The sequence below is a fragment of the Hemicordylus capensis genome, chromosome 4 (assembly GCF_027244095.1).
Source record: "Hemicordylus capensis ecotype Gifberg chromosome 4, rHemCap1.1.pri, whole genome shotgun sequence".
NCBI lineage: Eukaryota > Metazoa > Chordata > Lepidosauria > Squamata > Cordylidae > Hemicordylus > Hemicordylus capensis.
This window is the reverse complement of record NC_069660.1, coordinates 252,060,350-252,088,040: the sequence shown is the minus strand read 5'-3', so window position 1 is coordinate 252,088,040 and position 27,691 is coordinate 252,060,350. Positions and strand designations below refer to the sequence as shown.

The 27,691-nt window shown below is 42.4% G+C and overlaps 1 protein-coding gene across 3 annotated transcripts; it reads right to left on the bottom strand.

Moving 5' to 3' along the window:
- Positions 1 to 144: 144 nt before the first annotated feature.
- Positions 145 to 27,246, bottom strand: RNF125 (ring finger protein 125). Of its 3 annotated transcripts, XR_008306474.1 has the most exons (7): positions 26,721 to 27,246; positions 15,901 to 16,054; positions 13,739 to 13,833; positions 10,607 to 10,697; positions 9,799 to 9,906; positions 2,136 to 2,234; positions 145 to 1,142 (listed from the first exon to the last, which is right to left on the bottom strand). XR_008306474.1 is itself a non-coding variant. In XM_053247642.1 (6 exons), exons 1-6 carry the CDS (start codon positions 26,915 to 26,917, stop codon positions 1,050 to 1,052), a joined length of 738 nt encoding a protein of 245 aa, XP_053103617.1. In that variant the 5' UTR covers positions 26,918 to 27,246; the 3' UTR covers positions 145 to 1,049. The 3 variants fall into 3 exon arrangements, 2 of the variants coding, with proteins under 2 accessions (XP_053103617.1, XP_053103618.1); XM_053247642.1 differs by lacking the exon at positions 2,136 to 2,234; XM_053247643.1 differs by lacking the exons at positions 2,136 to 2,234; positions 9,799 to 9,906.
- Positions 27,247 to 27,691: the final 445 nt, after the last annotated feature.

The following is a 27,691-nucleotide window of genomic DNA, read 5'->3' as shown; positions in this document are numbered from 1 at the left end:
CTCTCTGTCACTGACATCACAGCATGTTCATGGTCCTGAAGACTCTGGCCTACCCTTGGAAAATGTAGTCGGAAGATGCCATGAGCTTTGGTCACTTTTTAAAAAAATTAGGTGAGTAACTATTGCTACAAAAGAAACAGGCAGTAACAACTAAAATTTTAATACTCAGAAGAGTGACATAGAATTGTTTTTCGCAATGGAATCAGGGAATATAGCTTTTTAAATAACAATATAATTAGGCAAGGCAAAAAACGTTTACAAGTTGAAAGCTAAATTAAGGTTATTTGAAGAAAAATCATTTTTAAGGCTAATTTGACAATGATTGGAAGACAATTCTTTCCAGTATTAATGTCAAAAAACTGGGAAAGGATAATAATGATCTAATGACAGAGGTTATCTGTAAAATAAGTCTTGTATTATAACCATCTAACACTGCATCACATGTCAAAATACATAGAGGTAAATATTAAATATGTAACAGAAGCAACTGGAAACGATACAGCATTAATTACTTTGCCAGTCTGTATATGGAATTGATGGCACATGAGTTTGTGTGGTAACTGATCCTCGCTAAGGGCTTGCTCACTTATTACATTTCAGGCTTTGATTAGCTACCATGTGGGAGTACCGGGTGCGGCCAATTGAAAGTCTTTTAAAAAGTTTTAACTAGAAATGAAAAGTTAATAGTGTCAGAAATATGGTGTAGTCCCTTGTAACTGCGCACTTCTGGGAATCCTTGATGCAGTGGTAGGAAACTCAGAAGCTGTGCTATTTGTCTTCTCTCAGGAAATGGGGCTACTGCTGCTGCTCTTCAACAGTGCACTGCTTTAAGAAGGATCCTGGGGTGTGTGTACAGCCTCAGCAGATCATAAACCATCAAGATTACCTCTACCATGGCTATAAGAAAAACTGAATTCTGACAAGCCTAAATATAATCTCTTATTAGGAAGGCTGAACTATAGTCTTACAGACGTTTATAGCAGTACTTAACCAAGATTTTAATTCACAAAGTAATCCATATGGCATTTCTTCCAATCCATTTGATAGGATTATGCAGTGTTTGGATTATTCACATGTACATATTCTAGTAATGACCGGTCTAGAACTCTTTCAATGAGAACTTCTTCCACTATATTTATATCCTGAAATAAGAAGGAAAGATAGTTAAACAAGCAGGTAAAAACAAACAAACAAACTAAGCTCCTGCTAGGCAAGAAAAATTGTCCTGCAGCAATAGTATTCAGTAGTAAATTACCTCCACCAAACATCAACCTCGGCTATTTAAAGTTAACCATGCAATCCTCTACGTTTACTCAGAAGTCCTACTGGCCCACGTTACACAATATTAGGAGAGTGGGGCCGATACATCCATACAGCTGTGGACTCTCAATGGATCCACTTGCACAGTATTTGTGCAAGAGTGCAAGTACTCCCAATAGCATGCCTGCACGCACTCTGGAACTGCAAGTTAGATTGGAAATAGATTGCTTGAATGTCAGCAACATGTTTCCAATCTAACTAGCACTTCCAGAGCACAGGCAGGCTATTCAATGTATTTGTGCTCTTGCACAAATACCCCCAACTGCTGGGGCTTTACTGCAAGCCTGCAGCAGCATGGATGGATCCACTGATAGTACGCAGAAGCATGGTTGGATTAGCTTCACCGTCCTGTACAATGTGTGGGCCACTATGTTCAACGGGGTTTACTCCTGATTATGTATGCTTATTAGGATCACAACCTGGCTGATACTTAACCACCACTCAGATTTAGGTCTCCCTGCACAAGCAATATCAGGGTAAGGCAAGCCATATTTGGATGCAAAAATAGAAACACAGGAAGCTGCCTTATATAAAGTCAGGTCTGTTGGAGACGCCGCCCCCCCATTGGGGATGCCCCCCCCTTGACCCCAACATTCAACCCAGAGATACCAGCCCAGAATTATATGGAATTCAGGCCTGTGTCTAGTTCCATTTTATTAAGGAATGAATTACTGCCTGGGCTCAGGGTGAATTGACACCCCAGATCTCAACTGGTCTGTGAAGGAAGAGGCAATCCAGCATTGTATTGTGAAATGGGTACTCAAGGAAGCACAAAAGCCAGGCCAGAACAATCCAAATGCTAAAATGTGACTCACTATCAGATAATGTCTGTGGAAGAGGCCAGAGGCTGATCTCCCCTTTCCTGTTGCAAGAAGTCTATGTTAATCTTTGTCAACGATTGACTCAGTTGCTCTCTACAGAAATTCAACATAGGTAAATGCACACAAAGAAAACACCTATAGACTTTAATTCTTACTTTACTAACACTTTAACACCTTTTGGGATCAGGCTAGCAAATCTGGGACAAGAGAAGATGCCCATTTGCAGCTCACAGATGTAGCTTTGCCTTGGGCAATGTCCCCTCCTCAAGATAGCAGCTAACAGAAGATGAGATTCAGACCTCTCTGGACTGGCCAATATCCTGAATAATTAAAAGACATTATCCAGAAGGTAACAGCATTGTCACCCTTTTGGGGACCCAGGAAAAGATGAGGAGATTTGAATAGACTCTATGAGAGATCAAAGGAAAATACAACTATAAAGAATGAGGCTAATACTGGACAGAGAGCAAGCAGTCTTGTGCCTACGAGCAGTCTTGTACCTACACACAATTTTGTGCCTACAAGCAAGATCTGCTCACAAGCAATCCCAGAGTTTGCTGCTAAGCCGCGGGGCAATAAGCAGGAACTCTGTCCATGGACAGGAGCTGTCAGTGACTTCCACTGCGCAGTGAGAAGTCTAGACTTCCCCAGCCATGGGACCGTCATTCTCTGCCTCGCTCTAAACAAACTGTCTGCTTGACCACCAGAAGCCAGGCCACCGCTCCCAGGTTGCTGTTCCCAGCTAAAGCCTCGCTCCTTCAGCTGAAAGATCCACCGTTCTCAAGCCTCTGATCCTGGTAATATGCTGCCTCTACAAGCCTTGGGTCCCTCCATCCTTTCCCCTTCTTCTCCTTTCCCCTCGTCCCTCTACTAATTTCTGATATCCCCAACCCATGCCAGTCCTCAACCTTCCTTACCCCCCCTTTCCCCATCTATATCTGAATCATATTAGGCTTTAGGAAGATTTAATACACACACATATGTTAGTTAGGAACACTGGGTGAATATTGGTGCTGGCCAGGGTTGAAATAGTAATACTGATAGAATGTTCTGCTTTCTGCTCAGTTAGATTGATGTTGTTATTCTTTTATACTCAATAAAGCCCATTGAATCATTTAGGATTGGTTTGATCTCCTTTCTTCCTTGCGCCCAGATCCTACATGGTCACTATATAAAAGAACTTGGTCACTTGGTGACACTATGAGACAGGCCTAATTTTGTATGCTAGCTAATGAGCATATTCAGTATATAAATCAGGCCTGGTCCACAACAGGTCATTGGTTCATCCAGCTCCATACTGCCTACTCTGACAGCAGCTCTCAAAGGCTTCAGGCAGAAGTCTTTCCCAGCCCTACCTGGAGATGGCAGGGATTGGAACTGGGACCTTCTGCATGTAAAGCAGATGCTCTACTACTGAGCTACAGCCCCATCCCAAACAGCATACATGGGTTTCCCAGGTGGCCTCCCATCCAGGCACTGGTCAGGTCCAGACCTGCTTAGCTTCAAAAAGGTTGCTGCCTCATGCCTCCAGACCAGACTCCTTTATGCATGATCTCTGGTCACTCAATGTACTTACTTGCAATGGAGTCTCAGAGACTCACTGTCAGAGTAAACATCTACCTGGCACTCTGCTTCCAAATGCAATTTCCTCTGTGTGACCAGAGATCATGCATAAAGGTAACTCTCCCAGGGCCTTGTGGGTTGCTACGCTGCACCTGAGAGATATGCACTACCAGGGCAAATTATTCTAGCAGCAAGGCATTCAGAGATGTTCTCCAGTGTTTGTGTGATGCCAGCAGTAATCCTATGGCAATACAAGTCATCTGAGCTGACTGGGGCTTGTACTGTCTTATAAGGTTATTTGTGCAAAAACTGCAAAAACTTCAGGTTTGAGCGGGTATTCAATCAATGGCTTATTTGGGTTTTGGTTAGGAATGTGCACGAACCAGTTCGGTGGTTCTTTTACGGGCCAAGCCGGTTTGGAAGGTCTGGCGTTTGGCCGAACCAGCAACGGGGGCGGGGGGGTCACCTTTTAAGGAGCAGGGAGGATGCTCCCCCCCCCCCGGCGCTGTGATGAAAATCACAGGTGTGGGGCAGCAGTATGCCTCCTTGCTGCCCCGGTCAGTATCCTCCCGGAAGTATCTGGTGCACGTACACTGGCCACTTCCCGGAGGACACTGACCAGGTCGGCAAGGAGGTATGCTTCGTTCCGCGCCAGCCACTCTCATCACAGCGCCAATAATTTTTGTCACAGCGCCAGCAGAGAAAATGCGGCAGGGTGCGTGGGGTAAGAGCACCCTCCCCACTCCTTAAAGGTAAACACCCCCCCCCGCCCGCTGCTACCAAACCAGTTCTGGTTCATGCACATCCCTAGTTTTAGCTGTGTACTAAGTGTCAATTAAAACAGAGCAGTTTCACTTATAGCCACCTAATGGCACAGTGGGGAAATGACTTGCCTAGCAAGCAAAAGGTTGCTGGTTCGAATCCCTGCTGGTATGTTTCTCAGAATATGGGAAACTCCTATATTGGGTAGCAGCGATATAGGAAGGTGCTGAAAGGCATCATCTCATAGTGCACGGGAGATGGCAATGGTAAACCCCTCCTGTATTCTACCAAAGAAAACCACATGGCTATGTGATCGCCAGGAGTCGACACCGACTTGAGGGCACAACTTTGTTTTACTTTAGTTTCACTTATAAGATAATACATCCTTATCAATATACTAATGTTAATGCAAAAAGCAGAAATTTTAAAAGTTGCATATTGTAGATCAGACATTCAGAACATACCGTAGATTGAAATGTTCACACAAGCTGTTATCTATTTGTAACGAGGCCATTACAAATGAGGCCATTCTAGCTAATGCAAATGTGATGATACAAAGAAATCACAAAATTTATTTTTTCTTAATAAACATAATTTTTTGTCCCTAAACTTAACTATTAACTGCAAACACAGCAACAACAGAAGTAAAACTTGCATTCAGTGCCAAATTTAGGCACAAGCTAAGTAAGCTACTTCTTAGGGCCTCACATTGAGGGACCCCTGAATACAAAAAAAACCCACTAAATTTCTTTTTTTACATAACTGGTTGAAAAACAAAGAGAAAGAAAAGAATCTAAAACAGTCACTATCATTCTGATAAGACAAAAATATATTTATAAGGTTACACAATTATTTATCATTATTGAGTTTATAAATCTGTGAATACATAACTGTAAATTATATCAAAATGTTACCAGACCGGAGCCCAGTTTAGACCAATAACCACCAACATGGTTACAGGCAGCATTCGCCTCTTCAGACTAATGCTGCTGTAACCATGAGTGCATGGCCTGCCAGGGCAGGACCTCTGAGCCATTTTGTAATGTTATGGGCCTTTTTAATTTGACATAGCTTAGGGCCTCAGCATGTCATAATTCGGCCCTGCATGCACAGATATTATTCAATAAATGGGAGCATCTGGATTTTATTTATTTATTTGATTGCTATATCGCCCCTCTAAAAATGGCTCAGGGTGGTATATAAATCAAATAATAAAGATCTTCTTTATAAAGAAGATCATGTTCTCACACAACTCAACAAACTGTTCTGGGGAACTGCTAAAAGTGAGGATTGATTCCCTAAAAGAAATTTATTTTTATTTTATTTTTAAATTTATATCCCGCTCTTCCTCCAAGGAGCTCAGAGTGGTATACATGGTTATTTTTATCCTCACAGCAACCCTGTGAGGTAGGTTAGGCTTAGTGATGTGCCCGGACCGGTCCGGAGGCCATTCTACAGGCCTCTGGACCGGTCCGGACATGGGCGGTTCGGTTGGATTGGGGTGGGGGTTCCTTTAAGGGTGGGGGGAAGGTTTACTTATCCCTCCTGCCACTTTCCCCCCTCCGGCGCACGTATTTTCATCAGTAATTGGGGTGGCAGGATACCTCCCTGCCACCCCTTCCCCCGCTTGGCTGCAAAAGGCTTCAAGAAGCCTTTTGCGCGTGCACATGTCGTGCGCTTGCTTCATGTCTCCGCGACGTGCACGGGCGTGTGTGGCCGCGCACGCACATCACAGAGACGTGAAGCGTGCGCAACATGCGCACGCACAGAAGGCTTCTTGAAGCCTTTTGCAACCAAATGGGGGCAGGGGGCGGGCAGGGAGGTATCCTGCCGCCCCAATTACTGATGAAAATATGTGCACCAGAGGAGGGAAAGTAGCAGGAGGGGTAAGTAAACCCTCCCCCGCCCTTAAAGGAACCCCCACCCCAGTGCCGGACCGCAGCTCTGCGGTTCCGTGCACACTTCTAGTTAGGCTGAGAGATGCATGACTGTGCATACAAGATATCTGGGTCTATATCCATGGATCTGATTTAAGCAAATATCTCTAGAGAAGCTTTTTATAATTTTAAGTGTATTTTAATTAGATTGATGCATTTCACTCAGCTGTAACTGCTGAACATTTGTAGGAGGATGTATTTAAAAAACAAATTTAATAGTAAGCAAACCTAACACTAGACATGGTGTATCACAGTGCAATTGAGGATTTGCTGATTAAAAAGCTACACTTTTTACTATAATCAAAATTTAGAAATTAAAATGTAGTTATTGAAATAGCATTAAGGGTACGGTATATTGCATGTAATGTAACAAGATAAAACTTCAAGCCCATATAGTAAGTGTGTAGGTTTTGCTCATTTGTGCTGATACATTGCTTAACTCGTATAATGTCACAATTTGTGACATCAGCTGGTATACTATAGCCAAAGTACTGCTGACTCAACAAATCTTGGCATTGAGTGATATAAGCTGCCTCAGACATTCAAAGAGAGATCAAGAATTCAAAATGCTTTTCTTCCTTTGGATGAAACCGAAAAGAGTGGGCCATGTGTACTTTTCCCTTGCAATTTCTTCAGAATATAAAATGTAACGATTAGAATTTAAAATTCTAATTATTTTGGTCTGGACCAAAAGATCAGTGAGATTCTGGAGTTCAAGCAGTGGGCTCTATGATATGCATAGCTTTTTGCTTCTCCCCATATCTAGCAGCAGCAGACTGCTTTAAACAAACACAACAAAAAAGCAAATATATGCCCCATGTAATTGTGTTCTACAAATCCCCTATAGTATCCTTACTGAAAACGTAGTATAAAATGTTTTGTAAATAATAATAAGTTACAGGTGGCACTCATTATCCACAGTCCCGGCACTAGCAGCTTCACTTATCTGCAGATCTTAAGAGTCCTTGTTTATTTGTGGTACAAATATAGGCCCAAATTCGCCTGTTCACTGTTGCTGAGTGGCCAGAAATGACCTGGTAATGACTTCTCGTGTCCCTTCTGGCCACCATTTTACAGCATGGGGCCATTTTGCAGCTCTTCTGGCAGATATTTCCCCCAAATTCAGCTGATTTGGGGTGGGGGTGGGGTATTTCCGGAGCCCCATGCAATTCTCCCTGGAAATAAAGGTTCTATGAATTTCTACTTTTATTTATCCCCCCTTCCCACTCTTTTGGCTTTTGTTTTGTTAGGGACCTAACCCCTAGATTCCCATAGGGGCAAGGTTTCTTTATTCATGGTTTCTGTACTCATGGTTATAGGCGAGAATGGAACCCCTGCAAATAAAGAGAGCCACAAGAGCACATAATGTAAAAGTAACCTGTACTAGCCACTAGCATGGGTAACCCCAATCCAAAGATTGCATCAGTACTACAACTAGCCTAGTATAGTATGGGTGGGGGTGGGAGGGAGATAATTACATCAGTTACTGGCTTCTCCCCAGCATATACCACTGAAACATGCTTGGGAGAGGGTTACTATAGCTCTGTGCTTCTGTCTCTTCATGTGACAAAGAAGCTGGTGTTTTCCCCAAGGATTCCAAACAAAGCCTTCCCCTTGCTTGCCATCCTCTGTCCATTAACTTCCTGGATCCTTGCTCCACTGATTTAAAACAGCATAATTCTACAGAGGAAAGGATCTGTATGAGAGACTGGAACAACTGCTTCACTAATTCTTGGATTAATTCACTAATTCAAACAATATTTATTTATTTATTTATTTGACTTACTGCCTGACTCCTAAGGCTCTAGGCAGTTCACAAAAATAAACACAAGAAAAACAAAAACTGTTAAAAACAGCAATTTAAAAATCTAAAACATGCAGAGATTACTAAAAGCCTGGCTGGGGAAAAAAGTGTCTTAAGGGCTCTACCATGAATGTCTCTAGGGAGTGCATTCCACAGCCTAGGAGCAACTACAGAGAAGGCCCGCTCCCAAGTCACTGCCAGACGAGTCGGTGGCATATGGAGACGGACCTCTTGATGGTCTCAATGTGCAGTGGGGATCATGCAAAAGAAAGTGCTCTTCCAGGTAACCTGGTCCTAAGCCATTGAGGACTTTAAAGGTAATCACCAGCACTTTGTCTTTTGCCTAGAAACCTATTGGTAGCCAATGCAATTGCTTTACAGGCATAATAGGTCTCTCCAAGACACCCCAGAGACCAATCTAGCTGCTGCATTTTGAACCAACTGAAGTTTCCAAACTACATACAAAGGCAGCCCCATATACAGGTGAAACTTGGAAAATTAGAATATCGTGCAAAAGTCCATTAATTTCAGTAATGCAAATTAAAAGGTGAAACTGATATATGAGACAGATGCATTACATGCAAAGCGAGATAAGTCAACCCTTAATTTGTTATAATTGTGATGATCATGGCGTACAGCTCATGAAAACCCCAAATCCACAATCTCAGAAAATTAGAATATTACATGGAACCAAGAAGACAAGGATTGAAGAATAGAACAATATCGGACCTCTGAAAAGTATAAGCATGCATATGTATTCAGTACTTGGTTTGGGCCCCTTTTGCAGCAATTACTGCCTCAATGCGGCGTGGCATGGATGCTATCAGCCTGTGGCACTGATGAGGTATTATGGAAGACCAGGATGCTTCATTAGCAGCCTTCAGCAATTCTGCATTGTTTGGTCTCATGTCTCTCATCCTTCTCTTGGCAATGCCCCATAGATTCTCTATGAGGTCAGGTCAGGCGAGTTTGCTGGCCAATCAAGCACAGTACACTGTATACTTTTCAGAGGTCCGATATTGTTCTATTCTTCAATCCTTGTCTTCTTGGTTCCATGTAATATTCTAATTTTCTGAGATTGTGGATTTGGGGTTTTCATGAGCTGTACACCATGATCATCACAATTATAACAAATTAAGGCTTGACTTATCTCGCTTTGCATGTAATGCGTCTGTCTCATATATCAGTTTCACCTTTTAATTTGCATTACTGAAATTAATGGACTTTTGCACGATATTCTAATTTTCCGAGTTTCACCTGTAGAGTACACTGCAGTAGTCAAGCCTAGAGGTTACCAGAGAGTGCACCACAGTTCTGAGATCACTATCTTCAAGGAAAGGACGTAGCTGTCACATCAACCAAAGCTGATAAAGCCCAATATTATTGCTCCCCTGCACTAGTGTAGCACCTCTGACTATTTCTCCACTGAAGTCTCTGAAGTCTTTATAACCTTTCTAATTCCCCAAGCATGACATTCTTGCAATCTCTGAATGGCCTCAAATGACTTATCAATTACAGGAGATATAGAGGGAGCTGTAGATAAAGGAGTCTTTGCAATAGCTTAGGAAAAACAACCAGACAATTTACTCACTATATAGTCTTCATAATAGAATGTGTGTCTGAGCTGAAGGTGCCTTATAAAATTCCTGCTGTAATAACTTGGACCACCACCAGGTAGTAAACGACAAATTGGACAGTACTGTAGGTAGTTAAGAAAAATATACTAAATAAGGAAGAGTTTGCACTATTGAGATGAAGCAGAAAATATTACTAAGGGAGAGAAACATGAAATATTTGGGCCAATTATAGCTAAAACGCATTAGCTGAGTGACCTGATTGTGTCTGGCAGCAAATATAATATGCTTTCTGTCTAGCAGTAAATTAGGCTAATCCCAAGTGTACATGTTCTGTTTTGTTTAGTACATAACCCAGGGGATGTGTTGTTTACCTGTGTGTCTCATATTTAAGCACCACTGCATGGAAACATTCAGGGTTACTGAGAAGCAAATAATTTCAATACTCCCCAGCAAAGGCAACACTGGATTGCACATTTGTTTGCTCAGATCTTTGCAAAAATACAAGAAAACTTGTTCAAAAAAGCTACAGGCTGGAAACTAAATGCAAAAAGCTTCTCTGGGATAACAAAAATTCTGATACTGGAGTGTTTCAAATCTACATGACATGGGCATAGTTTCTGAAGGCAAAAGGCCATAGAGACTACTTATCAACAGATGGATTCTGTTAAATTAGAACACCAGAGTTCAAATCTAATAGTATACTGTAAGGATGCTTATTCCAGTTTATGCTTCTTTACATAATCTGTCAAACAGCCAACTAATTCTAAGAGATTTAAACAACATATTCATGTATACATTCACGCCCAAGTACAAGATAATTACCACTGCTCTCCTTTCAGATCTGTGATAAGTGAGAAAATGGTCCAGGAATTCATCTTCGTCCAACTCATACTGGCAGAAAGGACAAGGACATCTGAAAACACAGATTATTTATGGACACCAATTACATGTTTCAGTATTTGATATTCAATACACTCTATGGCTGACAGCAAAACTGGATGGTGATTCAGTCTGCTACTGATGGAATTCTATTAAGTCTCTCTGTCGGGGGTGTGATGGAAGTATGCACCCAAGCCAATGGGATAAAGCAGGATTAAAAAATATGAATGGAGCATTGGTTAATTACCATGAAGCAGGGATGCTCAAATTCGGCCCTCCTGCAAATATTGGCCAACATCTCCCATTAGCCCTGACCAGTGTTCCCTCTAAGGCATGCACATGTGTACACACACAAGTTTTTTGATGTCCACTCAGTTGATTTTAGATACCACTCAGGTTGAATCAGGAAGGCCCCAATCTGAATGCACATGAGCATGCACTGCCTTGATACTGCCAACAAGAACAAAACTCATTCTGTGCACAGATGAAAAAAATTTAGAGTACTGGCCCTGAATATTGGCCACTGTAGTTGGGGATTATGGGAGCTGTAGTCCAAAAACAGCTGGAGAGGCCTACCATGAAGGCTTCTTCCTGCTGCTGGAGTTGAACACATCCACCCCTACACTGCTTCAGAGGGAAGGACTATGCAAATTAGATAGCAGTATTTAAGTACGCTGGGGAGGATAGCCCACCCAGTTCTGAATAGTCAAGATGAGAAAACACAGAGAGAGCCGGAGACAAAAGCAGTAAAAATTCCCATCTTGTTTGCCCTGAGGAACTAGTCTCTGCAACAGACCTGGGCAGCCCAAGCAGAAGGTTGGACATCCGAGATGTCCTCAACTCCACCAGCAGGAAGAAACCTTCACGGTAAGCAGGCTCTATTCCCTGCCGCTGGGTGAGGACATCTCATGGGACATGCCACAGCTGATATTCCTGGGTGAGAGCACCCTGGTTTACTGCAGAGGGAGTACTTGCTGCAAGACCCTCCCACCAAAAGTGGCCTCTACTGAGCGGTGTATATCCATTTTATAGTGTCTGATGAAAGTCAATGGAGATGACCACGTTGCCACTTTACAAATTTCATTAGTAGAAATTAGTAGGTGCAAAGAGGCACCTTTTAACGTGGTGATTCTCTTTATTTAGCAGGGGAAGAGTAACTGGCCCTATCCACCCCCAGCACAGTACCTCCAGTGGCTGTTGCTGGTGTCTAATGGGCCAGGAATCAGTCACACAAAGTCCAAGGGAAAAATGCAGAGATGCTTGTTATAGAATAGTACCTGGAGTTCTGAGGTTCTCTTGGCAGAGGTAACTGCCACCAGGAAGGCCAATTTATAAGATAGTAGGCGAAGCAGTATGGACTGGATGGGTTTGAATAGAGGGCCTTGTATGCTGCTCTTCTTTTTTGACTTTAGGAGGTGGGCTAAGGAAGATGACGACGACAAAGAACGATCTCTCCTTTTTCTTTTCCACTTGCCCCCTCTTATCCTGTGCTTTGCTGGAGGGATTTTTCTAACATCTCTGAAAACCAGGACTGCCAGGCAGGAGGTACAGTATAATGGGGCTCGTGACCAGGTGGCAGGAAGCCCAATGTCCCTTTCCTCAATTCCACAGCCTCAATTTCCAAAGCAACTGACGGCAAGGACCTAATGGTGCTTGGTGAGCTGATAGGAGGTCTCGGTAAAAGGAATGTAAAATTATGTTGCCTTTCTCTAGGAACAAGGATGTTCCAAAGATGAGGTCCCCTCTGCATAGCCTGACTGCTGACTCCAGTACACAGAGGAAAGGCGGAATCAAAGGGTGACAAGAGTTGAGTTCCCCCCATCTTTTTGGTAGGAGCGAGAGCTTTTAGAGAGAGAAAAGGTGCTGTCTCTGGAGCGCAGGAATAGAAGAATGGGGGGGGGGGTTGCTATCCTGCCCAGCATATTTGAAGACTTCTATCTAATTTGCATAGTCCTGCCCTCTGCAGCTGTGTAGGGGAGGATAACCCATGAGATGTCCTCATCCAGCAGCAGGGAATGATTAAGTACATCCCCTTTGGCTCTGCAGTGGACATCTGAGGCTTTCACTACCACCAATCATGGGATCTTTTTGTTCCACCTGGTGGGGATGGGACTTGGGGGCACTAAAGTATAGTACGGTGGCTCTGATTCTGGTTGGAGGAATTGTTTCAAAAGGATGGTTCTAGAAGGTGCTGCTGGGGGACTCCTGCTTAATACACTGGCCTATGGTGTCTGTCTTTGTCTGCCCCCATCCCCCACTGTTTAAGATATACTTGAAACCACTGGGAGTGGTCACCTGAGAGTCGGGAGTACAGTGTCACCAGAAAATGGATGACTCTTAACTTGATCTATCCTTTCTGTCATATTCTAGGGAGGCTGTTGAGGTGCTAAATCAGTGCTTAAGGTTAGTAATGGATAGGATGGGGACAAACAAACTGAAGCTTAATCCAGACAAGACAGAGGTGCTTCTGATTAGGAGAACTGCCAATCTGGCATTAGGAGGTCAGCCTGTTTTGGATGGGGTAGCATTCTCAATGAAAACTCAGATTTGCAGCTTGGGGGTACTTCTAGGTGTGGCCTTGAACCTGGATACCCAGGTGGCAGCCATGGCCAGGAGTGCCTTTTGCCCATCTTGGGTTAATGTACCAGCAGTGTCTACTCCTGTAGAAGGCAGACCAGCCACACCAACACATGCCTTAGTTGCATCGCAGTTGAATTACTATAATACATTATGTATGGAACTGGCTTTTGCAAAGTGTTTAGAAACTTCAGCTGGTCCATACGGTCTACTCTCTGTCGTTAGATGGTTGACCACAGCCAACTACCAGGAGCATGCAACTCTCTTGTTAAAATGTCTTCACTGGTCTGTTTCTGGGCCCAATTCAAATTATTTTACTGTGAATTGTTTTAGCAGTTTTCCTTGTGTATTTTTGTTGTTCGTTTATGGTGTTTTAAAATTGGTAATTGTTTAATGATGTAAGATGCCTTGTATGTTTCAGCAATAAGGTGGGTCAGAAATATTTTAATCAGGAGAAGGGTAGATTTCTTTTGACATGATTGTAGTAAGATACTTTACCTTGTTACTGGGTATGCAACCTCTTGTAGAGGTCCATATTTCTCTATATATTGGTCACAGGTCCTCAGATGAGCTCTCATTTCACTGAGGCACACCTAAATCATATTAAGAATTATATAGTCAGTCTTTCATTCAGACTACATAGTGCTATTTAGAAAAATCCTGTTCATGGACATACTGATCCCAAGACATATTTACTCAGATGTAAGTCACACTGATTTGAATGGGGCTTAAGTACTTCCATGTAAATGTGCATAGGACTGCAGACTTAGTTTGCATAAACTACTGGCCCTATGAAAATATCACTCAAAACCTGATCCACACATTCCACAGCTGATAGACTGAGAATCTAGAATTGAATTGTGGATTTCACCAAATTGCAGGTGGGCGATGTTGTTTTTTTAATGCTGCCTCATCTAATAAAAACTCATTTAGAAAACTAGCACATCGGAGAACACTACGCTAAATCTTTCTCCCTGCTGTGCTAGTTTACTATATGCAAGGAGTTACGTAGGGAGCATTCAAAACATGAGACCCTACCTTCAGTCTGAAGGCATACACTTAGAATTCTACCTCCTTATCTATTATCCAATTAATCTTTTGTGAAATTCATGATAATGCATGCACAAAGGAGTTATTCACTATGGGTGTCCCAGCAGAACATGCCTGATAAGTTGCCCACGTGACAGGCATTGAAACGATGGTCTAATGAATGCTCTCACAAACTGGATTTCCCACCCTATTGTCTAACTGTGGTGCTCTGGCTTGTGGCTCCAATATAATGTTGATGATGACTGCTGACTACATAATGGAAATCTTAACACTAGGTTTCTGTATAACAGAAACCTTAACAATAGTTTGCTTTTTTATGATTTTGTATCACTGTCCAAATAAAAAGGAAGAAAAGCTGACTGAAACCCAGAGATGGAGCTTGCCAAAGGGAGCAAGAAGGAGATTCTGTTCTACTGTTTAAAAAACAAAACAAAACAAAAAACTGAGGGGAATTGATCAACTTTGCAAGAAGAAAAAGAGGGCCACGTGCTGTGAAATGTTTGGTTTTATGCCAATATTTTGTACTGTGCATGAACATTTGGATATTAACTGCTTCTCCTCTTATAACGTGATATTGTGAGGTGTTCAAGGCTGCACCAACTCAGGAAAAATAAAGCTGATTCATTGTTGCTTTCCACTTTCTTTATGTTCCTGTAAATCACTGTTTCATAGGAATGCCCACCGTCTCATATCCACATCAGTGAAATTAAGCAGTTTCTGTAGGTTGATCTCTTATCTCCTGTTCTGTCTACTTACTCTGTACCTGTTGGCCATTCTGACCAGGCTTCTTGTGTTACACTGAGGGCTGGCTGAACCAGTATAATTTTTTTCCCATTCTGTCATTTAAAATTTAATCAAGTACTTGATCTTCAGTCAGCATTGCTTCCCAGAGATAGCTGAACATCCTTATTACTATTCAGCTCTGTTTGTAGTATCCCATGGAACAAAGCCATAATACTATAGAATGAGACTTGCCATTATTACACACACTGAGTATGATTCAGACAACATTATGCACATTTAAGTTCCAAAGAGAGTAATTTAAGCACTTATTTACTACTTCTGCAGAAATCAATACTTAAATATGCTTTACTTTGATCAGATCATGCCCATTATTTAGAATTATATATTATTATATATTATATTGAAATCACACCCACTGCTTTCAATGAAAACTATTTCTGAAGTAAATAAAACTGGGGTGTTTCTACTGTAGAGCCCATTCCCACTGGTTCCTACTAATACCCCATTCCCGAGTGTAACCCATGAAGCTGACTTCCAAAAAGGTGGCTTTTGTATTTCAGCCTAAATGATATTAAGTGGAAAATTCCAAGATATTAAATGTCAGCATTTGCTAGATAATCGTTACAGGGAAAATTATTAGTGCTAATTTTCATGAAGGTAAATCATGCAAATATAATGCAGAAGCAAATATTAATTTGGGCATAATGTGCATTGATTTCACTTATAGCCCAATTCAACACATTTACTCTGAAGAAATGTCTACTGAATTCAATGGGACGAGCACCTAAATAAGTGTGCATGGAACTTAGACAGAATGCCTAAATACATAGGAGACAATAATTTATGAAATACTGGTAGTTATTTACCTGTGTTTCACATTCTGTACAGTTCTGGTATATGTTTTTCATCATCTTGGTAATATCAGTTGCAGGGAGCCCTTCAGAAGGCAGATACGCTCGGCAATAAGGACATGTCCATGTGTTATTCCTTAAACTTGTGGCAATACAGGATTGACAAAATCTGGCAGAGATGAAAGTAAGCATGAAACTCAGCTTTTTTAAAAAAGCAATTTGAAATTTAACACAGTTATGATGAGTGGATATGACCTTATAAGAAGATTGGTTCCTACTGAAGTTCTTGCCTCTTAATCATTTTGTTTACTTGAGCATTACAATCCATAAGACAACTGATAAAGTGAGGTTACAGAAGATAGTGTGTTCTCTTATGAGGCTATCTATGTATTATCAAAAGTTACTCATTAGCATTTTGGTACCTATCTACTAGTGATTACAAACTCTATGTATAAGTAAAGCTCCATGAAAGATCAAACACTGCAAACAGAACATTAGGTATGATCCAGGTGAATAAGCACTTTTAGGTGCTCTAAACTTAAATAAGAGTTAAACTTGTGCTTTACATTTCCATTGAAACCAATGGGACTATCAAGTGTTTAACGCTGGCTGGATCACACCATAGGTAGCTGATTAGAAGTGCAAGAGTTCTGTTTGTTTGTTTTTCATGTGTTATCTCTGTATTAGAATCAGGTTAATTAATAATCCACAAGAATAACATGACTGAGAGTGTGCACTGCAGAATGTCATGGTCCTCAATAGATCTGAAATAAAAATGCAACATGGCAGATTCAATCAGAGGAAAAGAGTACATGCAAATGAAGTCCTAGAGCAGACAGTGGGAACCAAAGCTGATCTTATTTCTGAAATTACCAGGCATATTACAGGATAAAATACAAGTCTTATGGATATTAAATTGTGATGCTTCTGACACCAAGCACACAAGCACTAACATGCTTCTATGGATACACTTGTGAAGAGGCTAACTGCCAGAATAGTGTCCACATGGCTTTGGAGATAATGCTGGGAGCATGATGAAAGCTTTATTGATGTTGTGTCTAAGACTGCTGTAATGAAAGCTGAAGCAACAAACCTGAGCTCAGTTTTTAAACTTTGATTCCCCCCTCCTTCCCCACCCCTTTCTCCACATACCGTCTCCCAAAGCATGAAAATGGCCTTGCGTATTGCACAAATTGTGTGATATGTGTTGCTCTTCATATGTTCTATGCTGCTCTAAACACACAAGATGGAGTCTTACAGCATCTCCAAACCAAGCAGTGCTTAATCAACACAGTTCTGGGAAGGAATTTTCTAAATAAATGATTTGGGTTAAGATCATGTAAGTGTAACTGATGCTCAGATATATGCATACTAAATCAAATGCATTGCATACGGACCAATACTAAGTCAAGGTATTCTAAAATTAATGACAGCATTATGAACATCCATTTTTTTACTACTGCAAAAACTGCATAAAAGAAAATCAATTTTTATAACTCTGTAAAAAAAAAAAAGAGAGACTAGAAATGGAGTTCGGCCACTGTGTTGCAACTGTGTTTACAAAATAATTCTTTAGACATTAGACATGTTCAGACACTAGTCTAAGAAAGAAAATATTTTTTCTTATAAATGCTCTATTTTTAGCACATACAGAATTTGAGAGAACCTCTTTCTTTAAATGCCACAAGGTATGACAGAAGAATGCCCCTTGTTCCTTTACAAAGGTTCTATCCTAGCTATACAGTGGAGGCAGACCTGTGCGACATAAGACTTGGGGGCCAGGTCTGGCCCTCGGGGCCTTTTTTGCTGGCCCAGAGGTAGGAATATCCTGCTGCAACAGCAGGAACCATGAAGAGCTCTTGGTCTGTCTTGCTGACCACCACCAGCAGCTGAATGAAGTTGGTTTCTTAACAGCAGATTTCCCCCACCCTGGGCTGGAGCCCACTGACATCATCCCACCTTTCCCCCTGACTCCACCCCTCTGCCTCCTCGCACTCCTTAATATTTTTATTTAATTTATTTTAATGTAATAATTAATGTGCTGAAAATTAACTTTGGCCCCTTCACAACAAATCATGGTTGCTTCCAGCCCACTGAGGCATTTGAGTTGTGCACCCCTGGGTAGGGTAAAGGAGAAACTGAACCAAAGGAAAGGCATGTGTGAGAGAGAGAAACTATGGAGGCTTAAGTCCCACTGAATATCTTTGAATTTCTCCATACAGAAATGTTAAGGCCAATTGACTCCAGTATACAGTATCTTAAGTGCACTAAACTGGCTCAGTGTTTCATTCACAAAAATGTACTGTATGCATAGACTAGCCTGTTACTAGCCAGTGGCCTAAACAATTGGCATAGATACATTTCAGGATAGAATAAATATCAAAACCTGTCTTGACTTGTTTATGTCTGTTCAATGGAAATAAAATAGCCAGGTTCAAAGGATGAATGTAAACGTTACTTTTAGTTGGAGTAAAAACCAGAGCAGGCAACAATGACCGTCATAGAAAGCCACTCAGCACGGTGAAAAGTGGAGAAAGTTAAGTGTATTTGGGCACCATCCGGGCTGCATTCTGCCCCATTCAGCCATGAAATGCACTGGGTGACTCTGGGTAAGTCGCATATCTCTCAGCCTAACCTACCTCACCGGGTTGTTGTGAGGACAAATATAACCATGTACACTGCTCTGGGCAACTTGGAAGAAGAGCGGGATATACGCATTTATCATTTATTTATCATATTTTTAATACCACCTGATATGTAAATCTCTAGGGAGTTTACAAATTATTATATTAATTCTCCTGGGTATGCCTTGGAATGTGCGTCCCGGCACCCAGCTGATTGGCTGGGCGGCGGAGGCGCCTGATTGGCTAAGGCACACCCAGGAGAATTGGCCAGCCGGGCAGCCACGGAGGTGGGCCCGGCCGCAGAGGTGAGGTAGTGGCAGGCCGTGGAGGCAAGGCGGCAGGCCTGGCCACTGAGGTTAGGCAAGGCGGGCCCGGCCGCAGCGGCGGCACTTGGCCCAGCAGCCTGGGCCCGGCCAGAGACTGGGGCAGGTGGAGGGGGAGAGGTAGCCAGCCCCAAAGAGCACACAGATGCTCTGTGTGGGGGTTGGCTAGTATTAAAAATAATAGGTTAAAATACAAAACACAGTAAAAACAATATAAAACAAATTATTAAAATTTTAATTAAAAGCTTGCGAGAACAGGAGAGTCTTGAGGGGCTTCCTGAAAAACAAACAAAGAAGGAGATGTTCTTATTTCAGCAGGGAACCTATTCCAAAGCCCTGGGGGCAGCCACAGAGAAAGCCATGCTGGTGGCAACCATAACCGGACCTCTCCAGAAGATTGTACTACATATAAATGTAGTAAATAAATAAATAGTAATTCTTTCCCCCCAAATGTTTCTTTGATCTGAAACAGGAAGTCTGCAGCCCAACAAACACCTATGTGAGAATAAAGGAATTGCTCAGGTGTCCTCTAACCAGCAAGTCCAAGGCTACCTCCCAACCTTGGAAGTAGGGATGTACACGGAGCGTTTCTTGCACATCTGGAGCAGCAGAGCGCAGGCACTTTAAAAGGAGGAAGGCAGGTCATGCCTGCCCCTCCGTCACAGCTCCACCACCGCCCCAAAGCGGCACTGTTTGTATGAAGCAGCCCGGCTCTCTGCTTGCTGGCTGCATTTGCTTAGGAACAAGAAGTTCCCTGTTCCCAGCAAGAAATGGCTCCTGAGCATGTGTGGACACCATCTTGAGTGCTCAGTGTTGCTGACCAATCAAGATGGCATCCACACATGCTCAGGCACCATTTCCTGCTGGGAACAGGGAACTTCCTGTTCCTGAGCAAATGCAGCCAGCAAGCAGAGAGCCCGGCTGCTTCATACAAACAGCACCGCTCTGGGGCGGTGGTGGAGCTGCAATGGAGGGGTAGGCACAACCTGCTTTCCTCCTTTTAAAGTGCCTGCTCACCCCCAACCAAAACGATTCGGCTGAGGCAGCTCGAACTGTTCTGGCACCTGGAAATAGAGGTGTCAAAATGCTTTGAGCACATCCCTACTTGGAAGTGTCTGTGTATGTAGGGGGGTGATACCACCCTTTCCCAAGCCCCAGGATTTTGAAGGTGCCTGGGGTTTGTCTTGGCATTGCAATTCCCAAGTGTTCTTAGCACCACCACAAGCCCCAGCCTTGCTTCTCCAGCCTGAAAAGGGAAGCAAGCTTCTCAGTTTGGCTCTGGTGCTCTCATCACCCAGCAAGCGCAAAGCTAGAAAGTGGGGGGCGGATTCTTGGCTGAGACTGAATAATCCTCATCCTCTCTCCCTTCCTCTCCAACTTACCTCCAGTGAATGTTGCTGGTGTCTATCTCATGTTTCTTTTTAGATTGTGAGCCCTTTGGGGATAGGGATCCATCTTATTTATTTGTTATTTCTCTGTGTAAACTGCCCTGAGCCATTTTTGGAAGGGCAGTATGGAAATCAAATAAATAAATAAAAGAACAAACTTGAACTATAGCTCTATGGGAACTATGGGAGGAGTGACACAATCCAAGGCATGTCGACTCATGTACTGTGCTGTACTCTACTGTACCGCATGTACTGTAAGACCCACTGAGTTCAATGGGACTTAATCATAGTTAAGTATATATAGCAATCCTATGCACACTTACTTGGGAGTAAGCCGCCCTGGAACAATGGAACCAAGTCAGCATGCAATGGATAGAATTGCATGGGAGGGGGCAGGGTCCTGGCTACCACAAATTTTAGCTTGGCTAAGAAAACCACAGGGCTCTGTGGGCACCAGGAGTTGAAATCGACTTGATGGCACACTTTACCTTTAGTAGGCTAGCCAAGATTTGTGGAACCAGGCACAAAGGGACTTGCTTCCAAGCAAACATGCTGTAGGGCTGCCATGCACATTTATTTGTAAGTAAGCTTTACTGAATTCAATGGGATTACTTCCAATGAGATATACATAGCATCAGGCTGTGATTCTCTAGAGTGTTGGGGGAAGGGTATAGTTTTACTATAGGTGTGACTTCCTCCTGCAATCCTATACATTCCCTCACTGGAGTAATCCCCACTGAAAGCAGCAGGACTTGTTTCTGAGTAATCATGCATATGATCGAGATCCACTCCACTCCTAAGAACCCACACATACCTTCTCACCCACCCACATCATCTCTCACCTATTCCTCACACCTATCTGGCTGTCTTTTGACATCTTTCCCATTTCTTTTCCCCCTGCTTAATCTCTGTTGCCCCTCCCGTGCCCCTCCCTCCCTCCTGTTCTCCTTGATGAAGTGTTGTTTGTGAGGATACTTCACCAGCTTAATATGATGCAAGACTGATACAGCAAGTGGAACAGATCTATGCTAGGATGTTATTCTCAAGGTCAGCTCCAGGCCTGAGGGGACCCTATCAAAGTGACATCTTTTGGATCCCCTCCTACTTCAGTGAGCCTTCCTCCCTTTACTGTGACAGCAGACACAGGTTTCTTTTATTCTTGGCAGCAGGCCAGCAACAATTGTATTATAGCCAACACCCACCATGTTCCCTCCTCCTTCTCACAATGCTCCATATAGCATCCAAACAATGCCTGGAGTAGGGAGGAACCATAGGGAGCAGCTGCTGCTGCTTAAAATACTGTTGTTACTACTGCTGGCCTGCTAAGAAAGAAAGAAACCCATTTTGCTGCCATTTTTGCTGCCAGTCGGGAGGAGGCCTCACCCACTGGTTGCCGGCTGGGCCCAGTCCTTTCCAGGGGAGCAGGGAGGGCATCAGTAGTGCACCTGCAAAGTGCTGCATCCTGAGGGAATTGCCCCAGAATATCTTGTGCTGATGCCAGCCTTGGTTAATCTGGATTTACACTACTGCAGCAGTTGTGCCATGATTGTCACTTTTTGTCTAGTTCTTTAGTACTGGAGACAATGAGAGCTGACCCTAATTAGTTGTCCTGATCACAAACTGGGCCAATTATCTTTCTTTTTTTTTAAAAAAAAAACTTTCTTCCAACAAAACACAAGGTTTAATTCATCTTTGGTATAGGAAGGGCAGATAACTACATTCCTCTCATGTGGCTTCCTGAATCATTTTGATAGGAATACAACAATAACAAACTTAATATAGCTTCCACAGGGATAGTTGTGTTAGATTGTTTCAGCAAAAGCAACAGTCTTAAGGACTTGAGACACCTTAAAGAACCAAGCAGACTACAGTCCATGGAAACTTATGCTACAATAAATAGCACACTGCTATGTGCAATAAAGTAAAGTGTGCCATCGAGTCGGTGTTGACTCCTGGCGACCACGTGGTTGTCTTTGGTACAATACAGGAAGGGTTTACCATTGCCTCCTCTCGCGCAGTAAGAAATGATGCCTTTCAGCATCTTCCTATATCACTGCTGCCCAATATAGGTGTTTCCCATAGTCTGGGAAATATACCAGCGGGGATTCGAACTGGCAACCTCTAGCTTGTAAATCAAGTCATTTCCCTGCTAAACCATGAGTAGGGTTGCCGCTATGTGCAATACATTCTGATAATTAGTAATATGACTTGAAGCAGATGGTAAAACAGCCTAGTTTCATAAGTCTTGAATGAAGGTAGGATGACCTCCTTCAACAAGCTCCAAGACTTTTTGGTCCTCTACAGGGCTGCTCAACTTTGGCCCTCCTGCAAATGCTGGCCTACAGCTCCCACAATCCCTGGCTATAGGCCGCTTTTGCTTGGGATTGTGAAAGTTGTAGTCCAAAAACAGCTGGGGGGCCTAAGTTGAGCAGGCCTGGTTGATTATGGAGCCACTATGTGGTAGTTGATGACTAATGATGATGAGCTGCTACTAAAGTAAAGGTAAAGTTGTGCCGTCGATTCGGTGTCGACTCCTGGTGACCACAGAACCATGTGGTTGTCTTTGGTAGAATACAGGAGGGGTTTACCACTGCCACCTCCCGCACAGTGTGAGATGATGCCTTTCACCATCTTCCTATATCACTGCTGCCTGATACAGATGTTTCCCATAGTCTGGGAAACATACCAGCAGGAGTTCAAACCAGCAACCTCTTGCTCTCTAGGCAAGTTACTTCCCCGCTGCGCCAATAGGTGGCTTGAGCTGCTACTACAACTATAAATATTTATATACCACTTTTCAACAAAAGTTCTCAAAGCAGGTTACATAGAATAATAAGTACTGGTAGAGAAAACCACAGGGCTCTGTGAGTGCCAGAAGTAAAAAACAACTTGATGGCACACTCTACATTTAGCTTTACTAAATAAACAAGATGGTCCCATGTCACAAAAGGACTCACTAGCTAAAAAGAAATGTAAGGTAAATACTTGCAATAACTACTGTGAAAGGATGCTGTGCTAGGGTTGGATAGGGACAGTCTCTCTCCTCCTGATAAATATAAGAGAATCAGCAATTTTGTTTTAAAAAGCTGTTTTCACAATTGAAGTTTAAATCTGTTTTTGCATTTCCAATGTTTAATTTTCATGTAAATCCTACAAAGGCAAGAATATTCTTTTGATTTTAAAATCTGGTGTGTTCCAGACTGAAAAACTATTCTTAGCATCACTTTGGGAAAACTTCAGTGGCACAGTCATGTGCATTATTACTTAGTACATCCCACTCAGTTTTATGGGACTAATTTCCATAATTGTGGGTTCCAATACTAGACTCCTGGTCATAATTGCTATACAGTATTCTACCAACCACTTTTTTGACTATAGGAAATATTTTAATGGCCTTAATTTCTACCTAAAATGTGCTTAAACAATTAGAATGAGAGTTTATTTATTCCTGCCCCCTAAAAAAATTATTCCTGCAAAACACTGACTTCTTTATATCTAATTTTTGTACATGTCCTGTTAAGAAGGAAATGTTGTCATGGGCTTTTTTTGTACTAAGGATTACTGGAGCAAGCTCAAATTTTTATCACTTTCCCCATCTATTGAAAAGAAGTTCTGCATTTTATTCATCCAAAGGAAACTTTCATTGTGTTTCAAAACATGTGCATGGTTTTAAACAATGAACCCTAGTTAATGAGTTTGGCAGAGTACATCTGTGTTAGAGAGATTTAAGCCATCGAAGTTCCACCTTCTGATTTTCTCCAGTGTACAGGGCTTACAAATAATAGTTATATCTTTGCAATAACTAAATGAAGTTCAATTAAACATGAATTGTACTTTTAAACTACATGGGCCAATTGCTCATATGTATGCAGTTGCTGTTATTTCTAACAGTGGGGAATACCATTGAACTCTTCAGTGGTAGGTTCTGCCATTTTGCTAGTATACAAGAATGGCTCAAGATTCTTGCAGCCATAAATAGTGTGAAATCAAGGTGTGTCTGTGAGAAGTAACACTGTACCCCAAGATTCTTTGCAGCACCAGAGAGGATGCTAGGATAAATTCTCAACTGGTACAGTAAACCAGTTATGCCAGAAAAGCTAAGATCCCACATTTGCTCATTCTTTTTGGTCTCTCATGAATGGGCTTCATGCTTGCAGTTTCCCTCCTCCCGCAATCCCTCCCTCACTTCCTGGTTCATGTAAATCATAGTTTGCTGTGAAGTCTGAATTGACTAAACTATGATGTGCACTTCCAACAAAGTTAGGAAGGGAATTGGAGTGCACAAGCATGAAACTCATTCGTGATAGCCAAACCACAGTCTGGCTGCTGTGTCTGCATTGGGCCAGCGGGTGGGATGAATATGAGATGAATGCCAACTGCTATGTTTTGTTTACAATATTGTCATTTTAGAGTTCTATTTCTCAACAGGCAGTAGTAAAGCTTGTTGTACTGGTTTCAAAAATTCTAGCGAAGAAACACACATACAGTTGAAGAAACACACATACATACAGTTGAAGAAACACACATACAGTTGAAGAACCAAAAACAACTTAATTGTGGCTATTAATAGTTCAACCAATAGGCCTTTTCTTTATGAGTAAAAGCGGCATCTGTATATAAATATTTGCTTCTTATTTATATATCGCTACATCTAAATTCTAGCCACCTTGCAATCAAGCAAAAAAAAAATGAAACTTGGCTCACCTACCATTTGTCCACAAGCAGCAATGGGGAAATAGGTGGACTTTGATTTTTAATTCTGAGTGAGGACAATTGCACTCCCCTCCAGTATTTGGGAAAACTGACATGAAAGAGAACTGTACTGATATTTGCACTGTGTAGGTGGGAGATATGACTCAATATCAGTAAATACAAAGTGGGGTGTACGGCTTCCCCCAGATTTTGGACCATTGTTCAATGGGTTACAAGACAAACAAAATTATTAGCATAATAGGATACACACTTGTATATTAATTTCAATTTAAGGCATCACAATACTTATCAAAATACAAAGGACAATGCAGTTGAAATAGATCCTCTATTACTTGATTTAATACATTACAAGCAATTGTGTGATGTTAAAAGAGACCTAGGAAGTCAGTTGAAATCTCAAAATAATAATAGTATTTTGTATTTGCATTCAAGTGTTCAAACATTTTACATAATTATCTTGTTGTCATTCTTAATTTAACTTTACAAGGGCAACCTTATAAGGTAGGTAGTATTATTTGCATATTGCAGATACAGGATTGTGTCACAAAGATAGCTGCCTAAGGCTACAGTGAATTCATAGCAAAGGTAAAATTCAAACCCTGTTCTTTTAACTACCATATTTACCTGAATAGAAGACAACTCTGAATTTAAGATGGTCCCTTAAAAAATAGGTTAAATACAGGTTATACCAGCATTTACTCAAAAGGAATAGGACTCTGCAATTTTTTTTTTCATTTCTATCTCGCTCTTTTTCCAAGGAGCTCAGAGTGGTATACAAACTTATTTTTATCCTCACAACAACCCTGTGAGGTAGGTTAGGCTGAGAGATACATGACTGGCCCAAAGACACCCAGTGACTGGCTCTCATTTAAGATGTCCTTCCAATTTCTAATATTAACAGAAAGAAAAAAGGGAAAACCCTAGTCTTTGATTCAAGTAAATACAGTACTACACTACATCAGCTGAGCTGATAAATATAAACAGATCTGAAGCATACACCCGCTCTCCCTTAGATATCTCATTCAAAGTTTGTTTCTGCCATATCAAGAGTTAATAATTCAATCGAAAAGACACAACTTTAGCAACATCGTCCAAAACCCGTCTATCTCCCCTAGATTACTTAGTTTGTTCCACCAAAATAGTAACAAGAATTAAGCAATGCAATCGAAAAAACATCTTTTAGCAACATTGTCCAAATCTAACTGATCATCTAAATCTCGAATCCGCCTCCCACCGGCCTTTAAACGTCAAGTTAAATTGGTTATACTTTGCCCCTGCTTTCAAATAGTTTTAAAGAAAAAACAACCAACCAGCCAGCCAACCAAACCCATTTTTGTTGTTTGGATCTTTGCCACTACCAACAAAAGGGGCCTTGTTTTCTAATCCCAAACTGATCTAGTTCCCTAATTTAACCCGCACCCCGCAAAATGGAGTTTGCTTAATACACAGGACTAAAATCATCCTTGGCGCTCTAGCAGGAAAAAAGCTATCGAAATAAGGTGCGGTTTTGGGTTGGGTTTTTTTTGGTTTTGTTTTAAGTATATGCATGTGTCCAACCCTATACAAGAAAGTTCCCCGGTGGTCACTGGGCATAGCCCCTCAAGTACTGAAAGGCCTGCTGTCCTAAACAGGAACCAACTCTCTGAAACTTAACAGCAGCTATTCAAAAGCGAAAAAGACGGGGGGCTGAACGGGAGGCGCACTCAAAGACATCTTGTAGGATTTTCGCACTGTGCAGCTTGAGATGCACTTTCTTCCCACACACGGAGCCAAAAGGTTGCACTTACACGTGGCCACATCGTGTCCTTACGGGCTGGTGGAGCACCTCCAAACAGATGGAGCAGTCAAAAGAGGGGACCTGCTGCTGGTGGTCCTCTTCTCCAGCTCTCCCCAAATGCAACGGGAACCGGATGCCTTCTTGAGGGCTGCTGGCACTTGCAGGGGCCGCCGCCTCCCGCCCTTCGTTGCTTAACACGGATCCCATCGTCTGAATACACACCTCGCAGCAGATCTCAAGTCTCTTGGGGTGGGCTGCCGAGCCTGCGGGGCGCCGCAGTCCTTCGCTGCCCGGAGTCTGGCAAGTTTGAGCAAGGTTTTCGCGTTGAAACAAACGGCACCCGCGGAAGTGGGAGATCTGCGAGGTGCAAGCACCGGGGCCACGCTGGGTCTAACTGCAGCTGCCCGCCCGGCTAAGGGAAGTGTTATTGGCGGCCGCGGGGCCTGGCCAAGCCGGCGCGGTGAAACCCGACACCTTTCGACTGCACAAAGGGGCGATCCAGCCAGTCTCTGGCCTGCTTTGCTGCTGGTGCAATGTTTTCTTTCTCTGACCCTGATTAAATCAGACTTTGCTGCGTGCATGCGTCGTAGTTGTACCGACACGGAAAGAAAGAACCACAACAACATCCTTCACTGTCGAGCACGTTTCTTTTGTATCCGTCAACACTTGGCTCACAGCCTCGCTGGAAATGCTAATGCTAGAAAACAGAGAGAGACCACAATACTAATACTTCTCGGCCAAGCTAAAGGCGTCGGTTTTGTAGGCTTTGCCTTTGAAGCCTGAGTGTGTGACCATACCATCTACACTTGTATTCCAATTTCGAGTGCTTTTAAGGACTACATACCGTCTGCAAAGCAACCCTATAATACTTACTTACTCAGACTATTATAGATGTAAATCCCACTGTGTTCAAAGGAAAGCACTGCAAAAAATACACATACAGCCTTAGTATAGTAATCGTTTGGTTTTGTTTTAGATACT

What these genes read in the sequence shown, in the direction of transcription:
- RNF125 (XM_053247642.1), bottom strand. Translation starts at nt 26,917, where the DNA reads ATGGGATCCGTGTTAAGCAACGAAGGGCGGGAGGCGGCGGCCCCTGCA. An exon ending in GTTGCATACCCAGTAACAAG is followed by an intron (nt 10,698 to 13,738) that starts GTAAAGTATCTT and finishes CTGTGTTTTCAG; the next exon opens with ATGTCCTTGTCCTTTCTGCC. An exon ending in GATCTGAAAGGAGAGCAGTG is followed by an intron (nt 9,907 to 10,606) that starts GTAATTATCTTG and finishes AACTACCTACAG; the next exon opens with TACTGTCCAATTTGTCGTTT.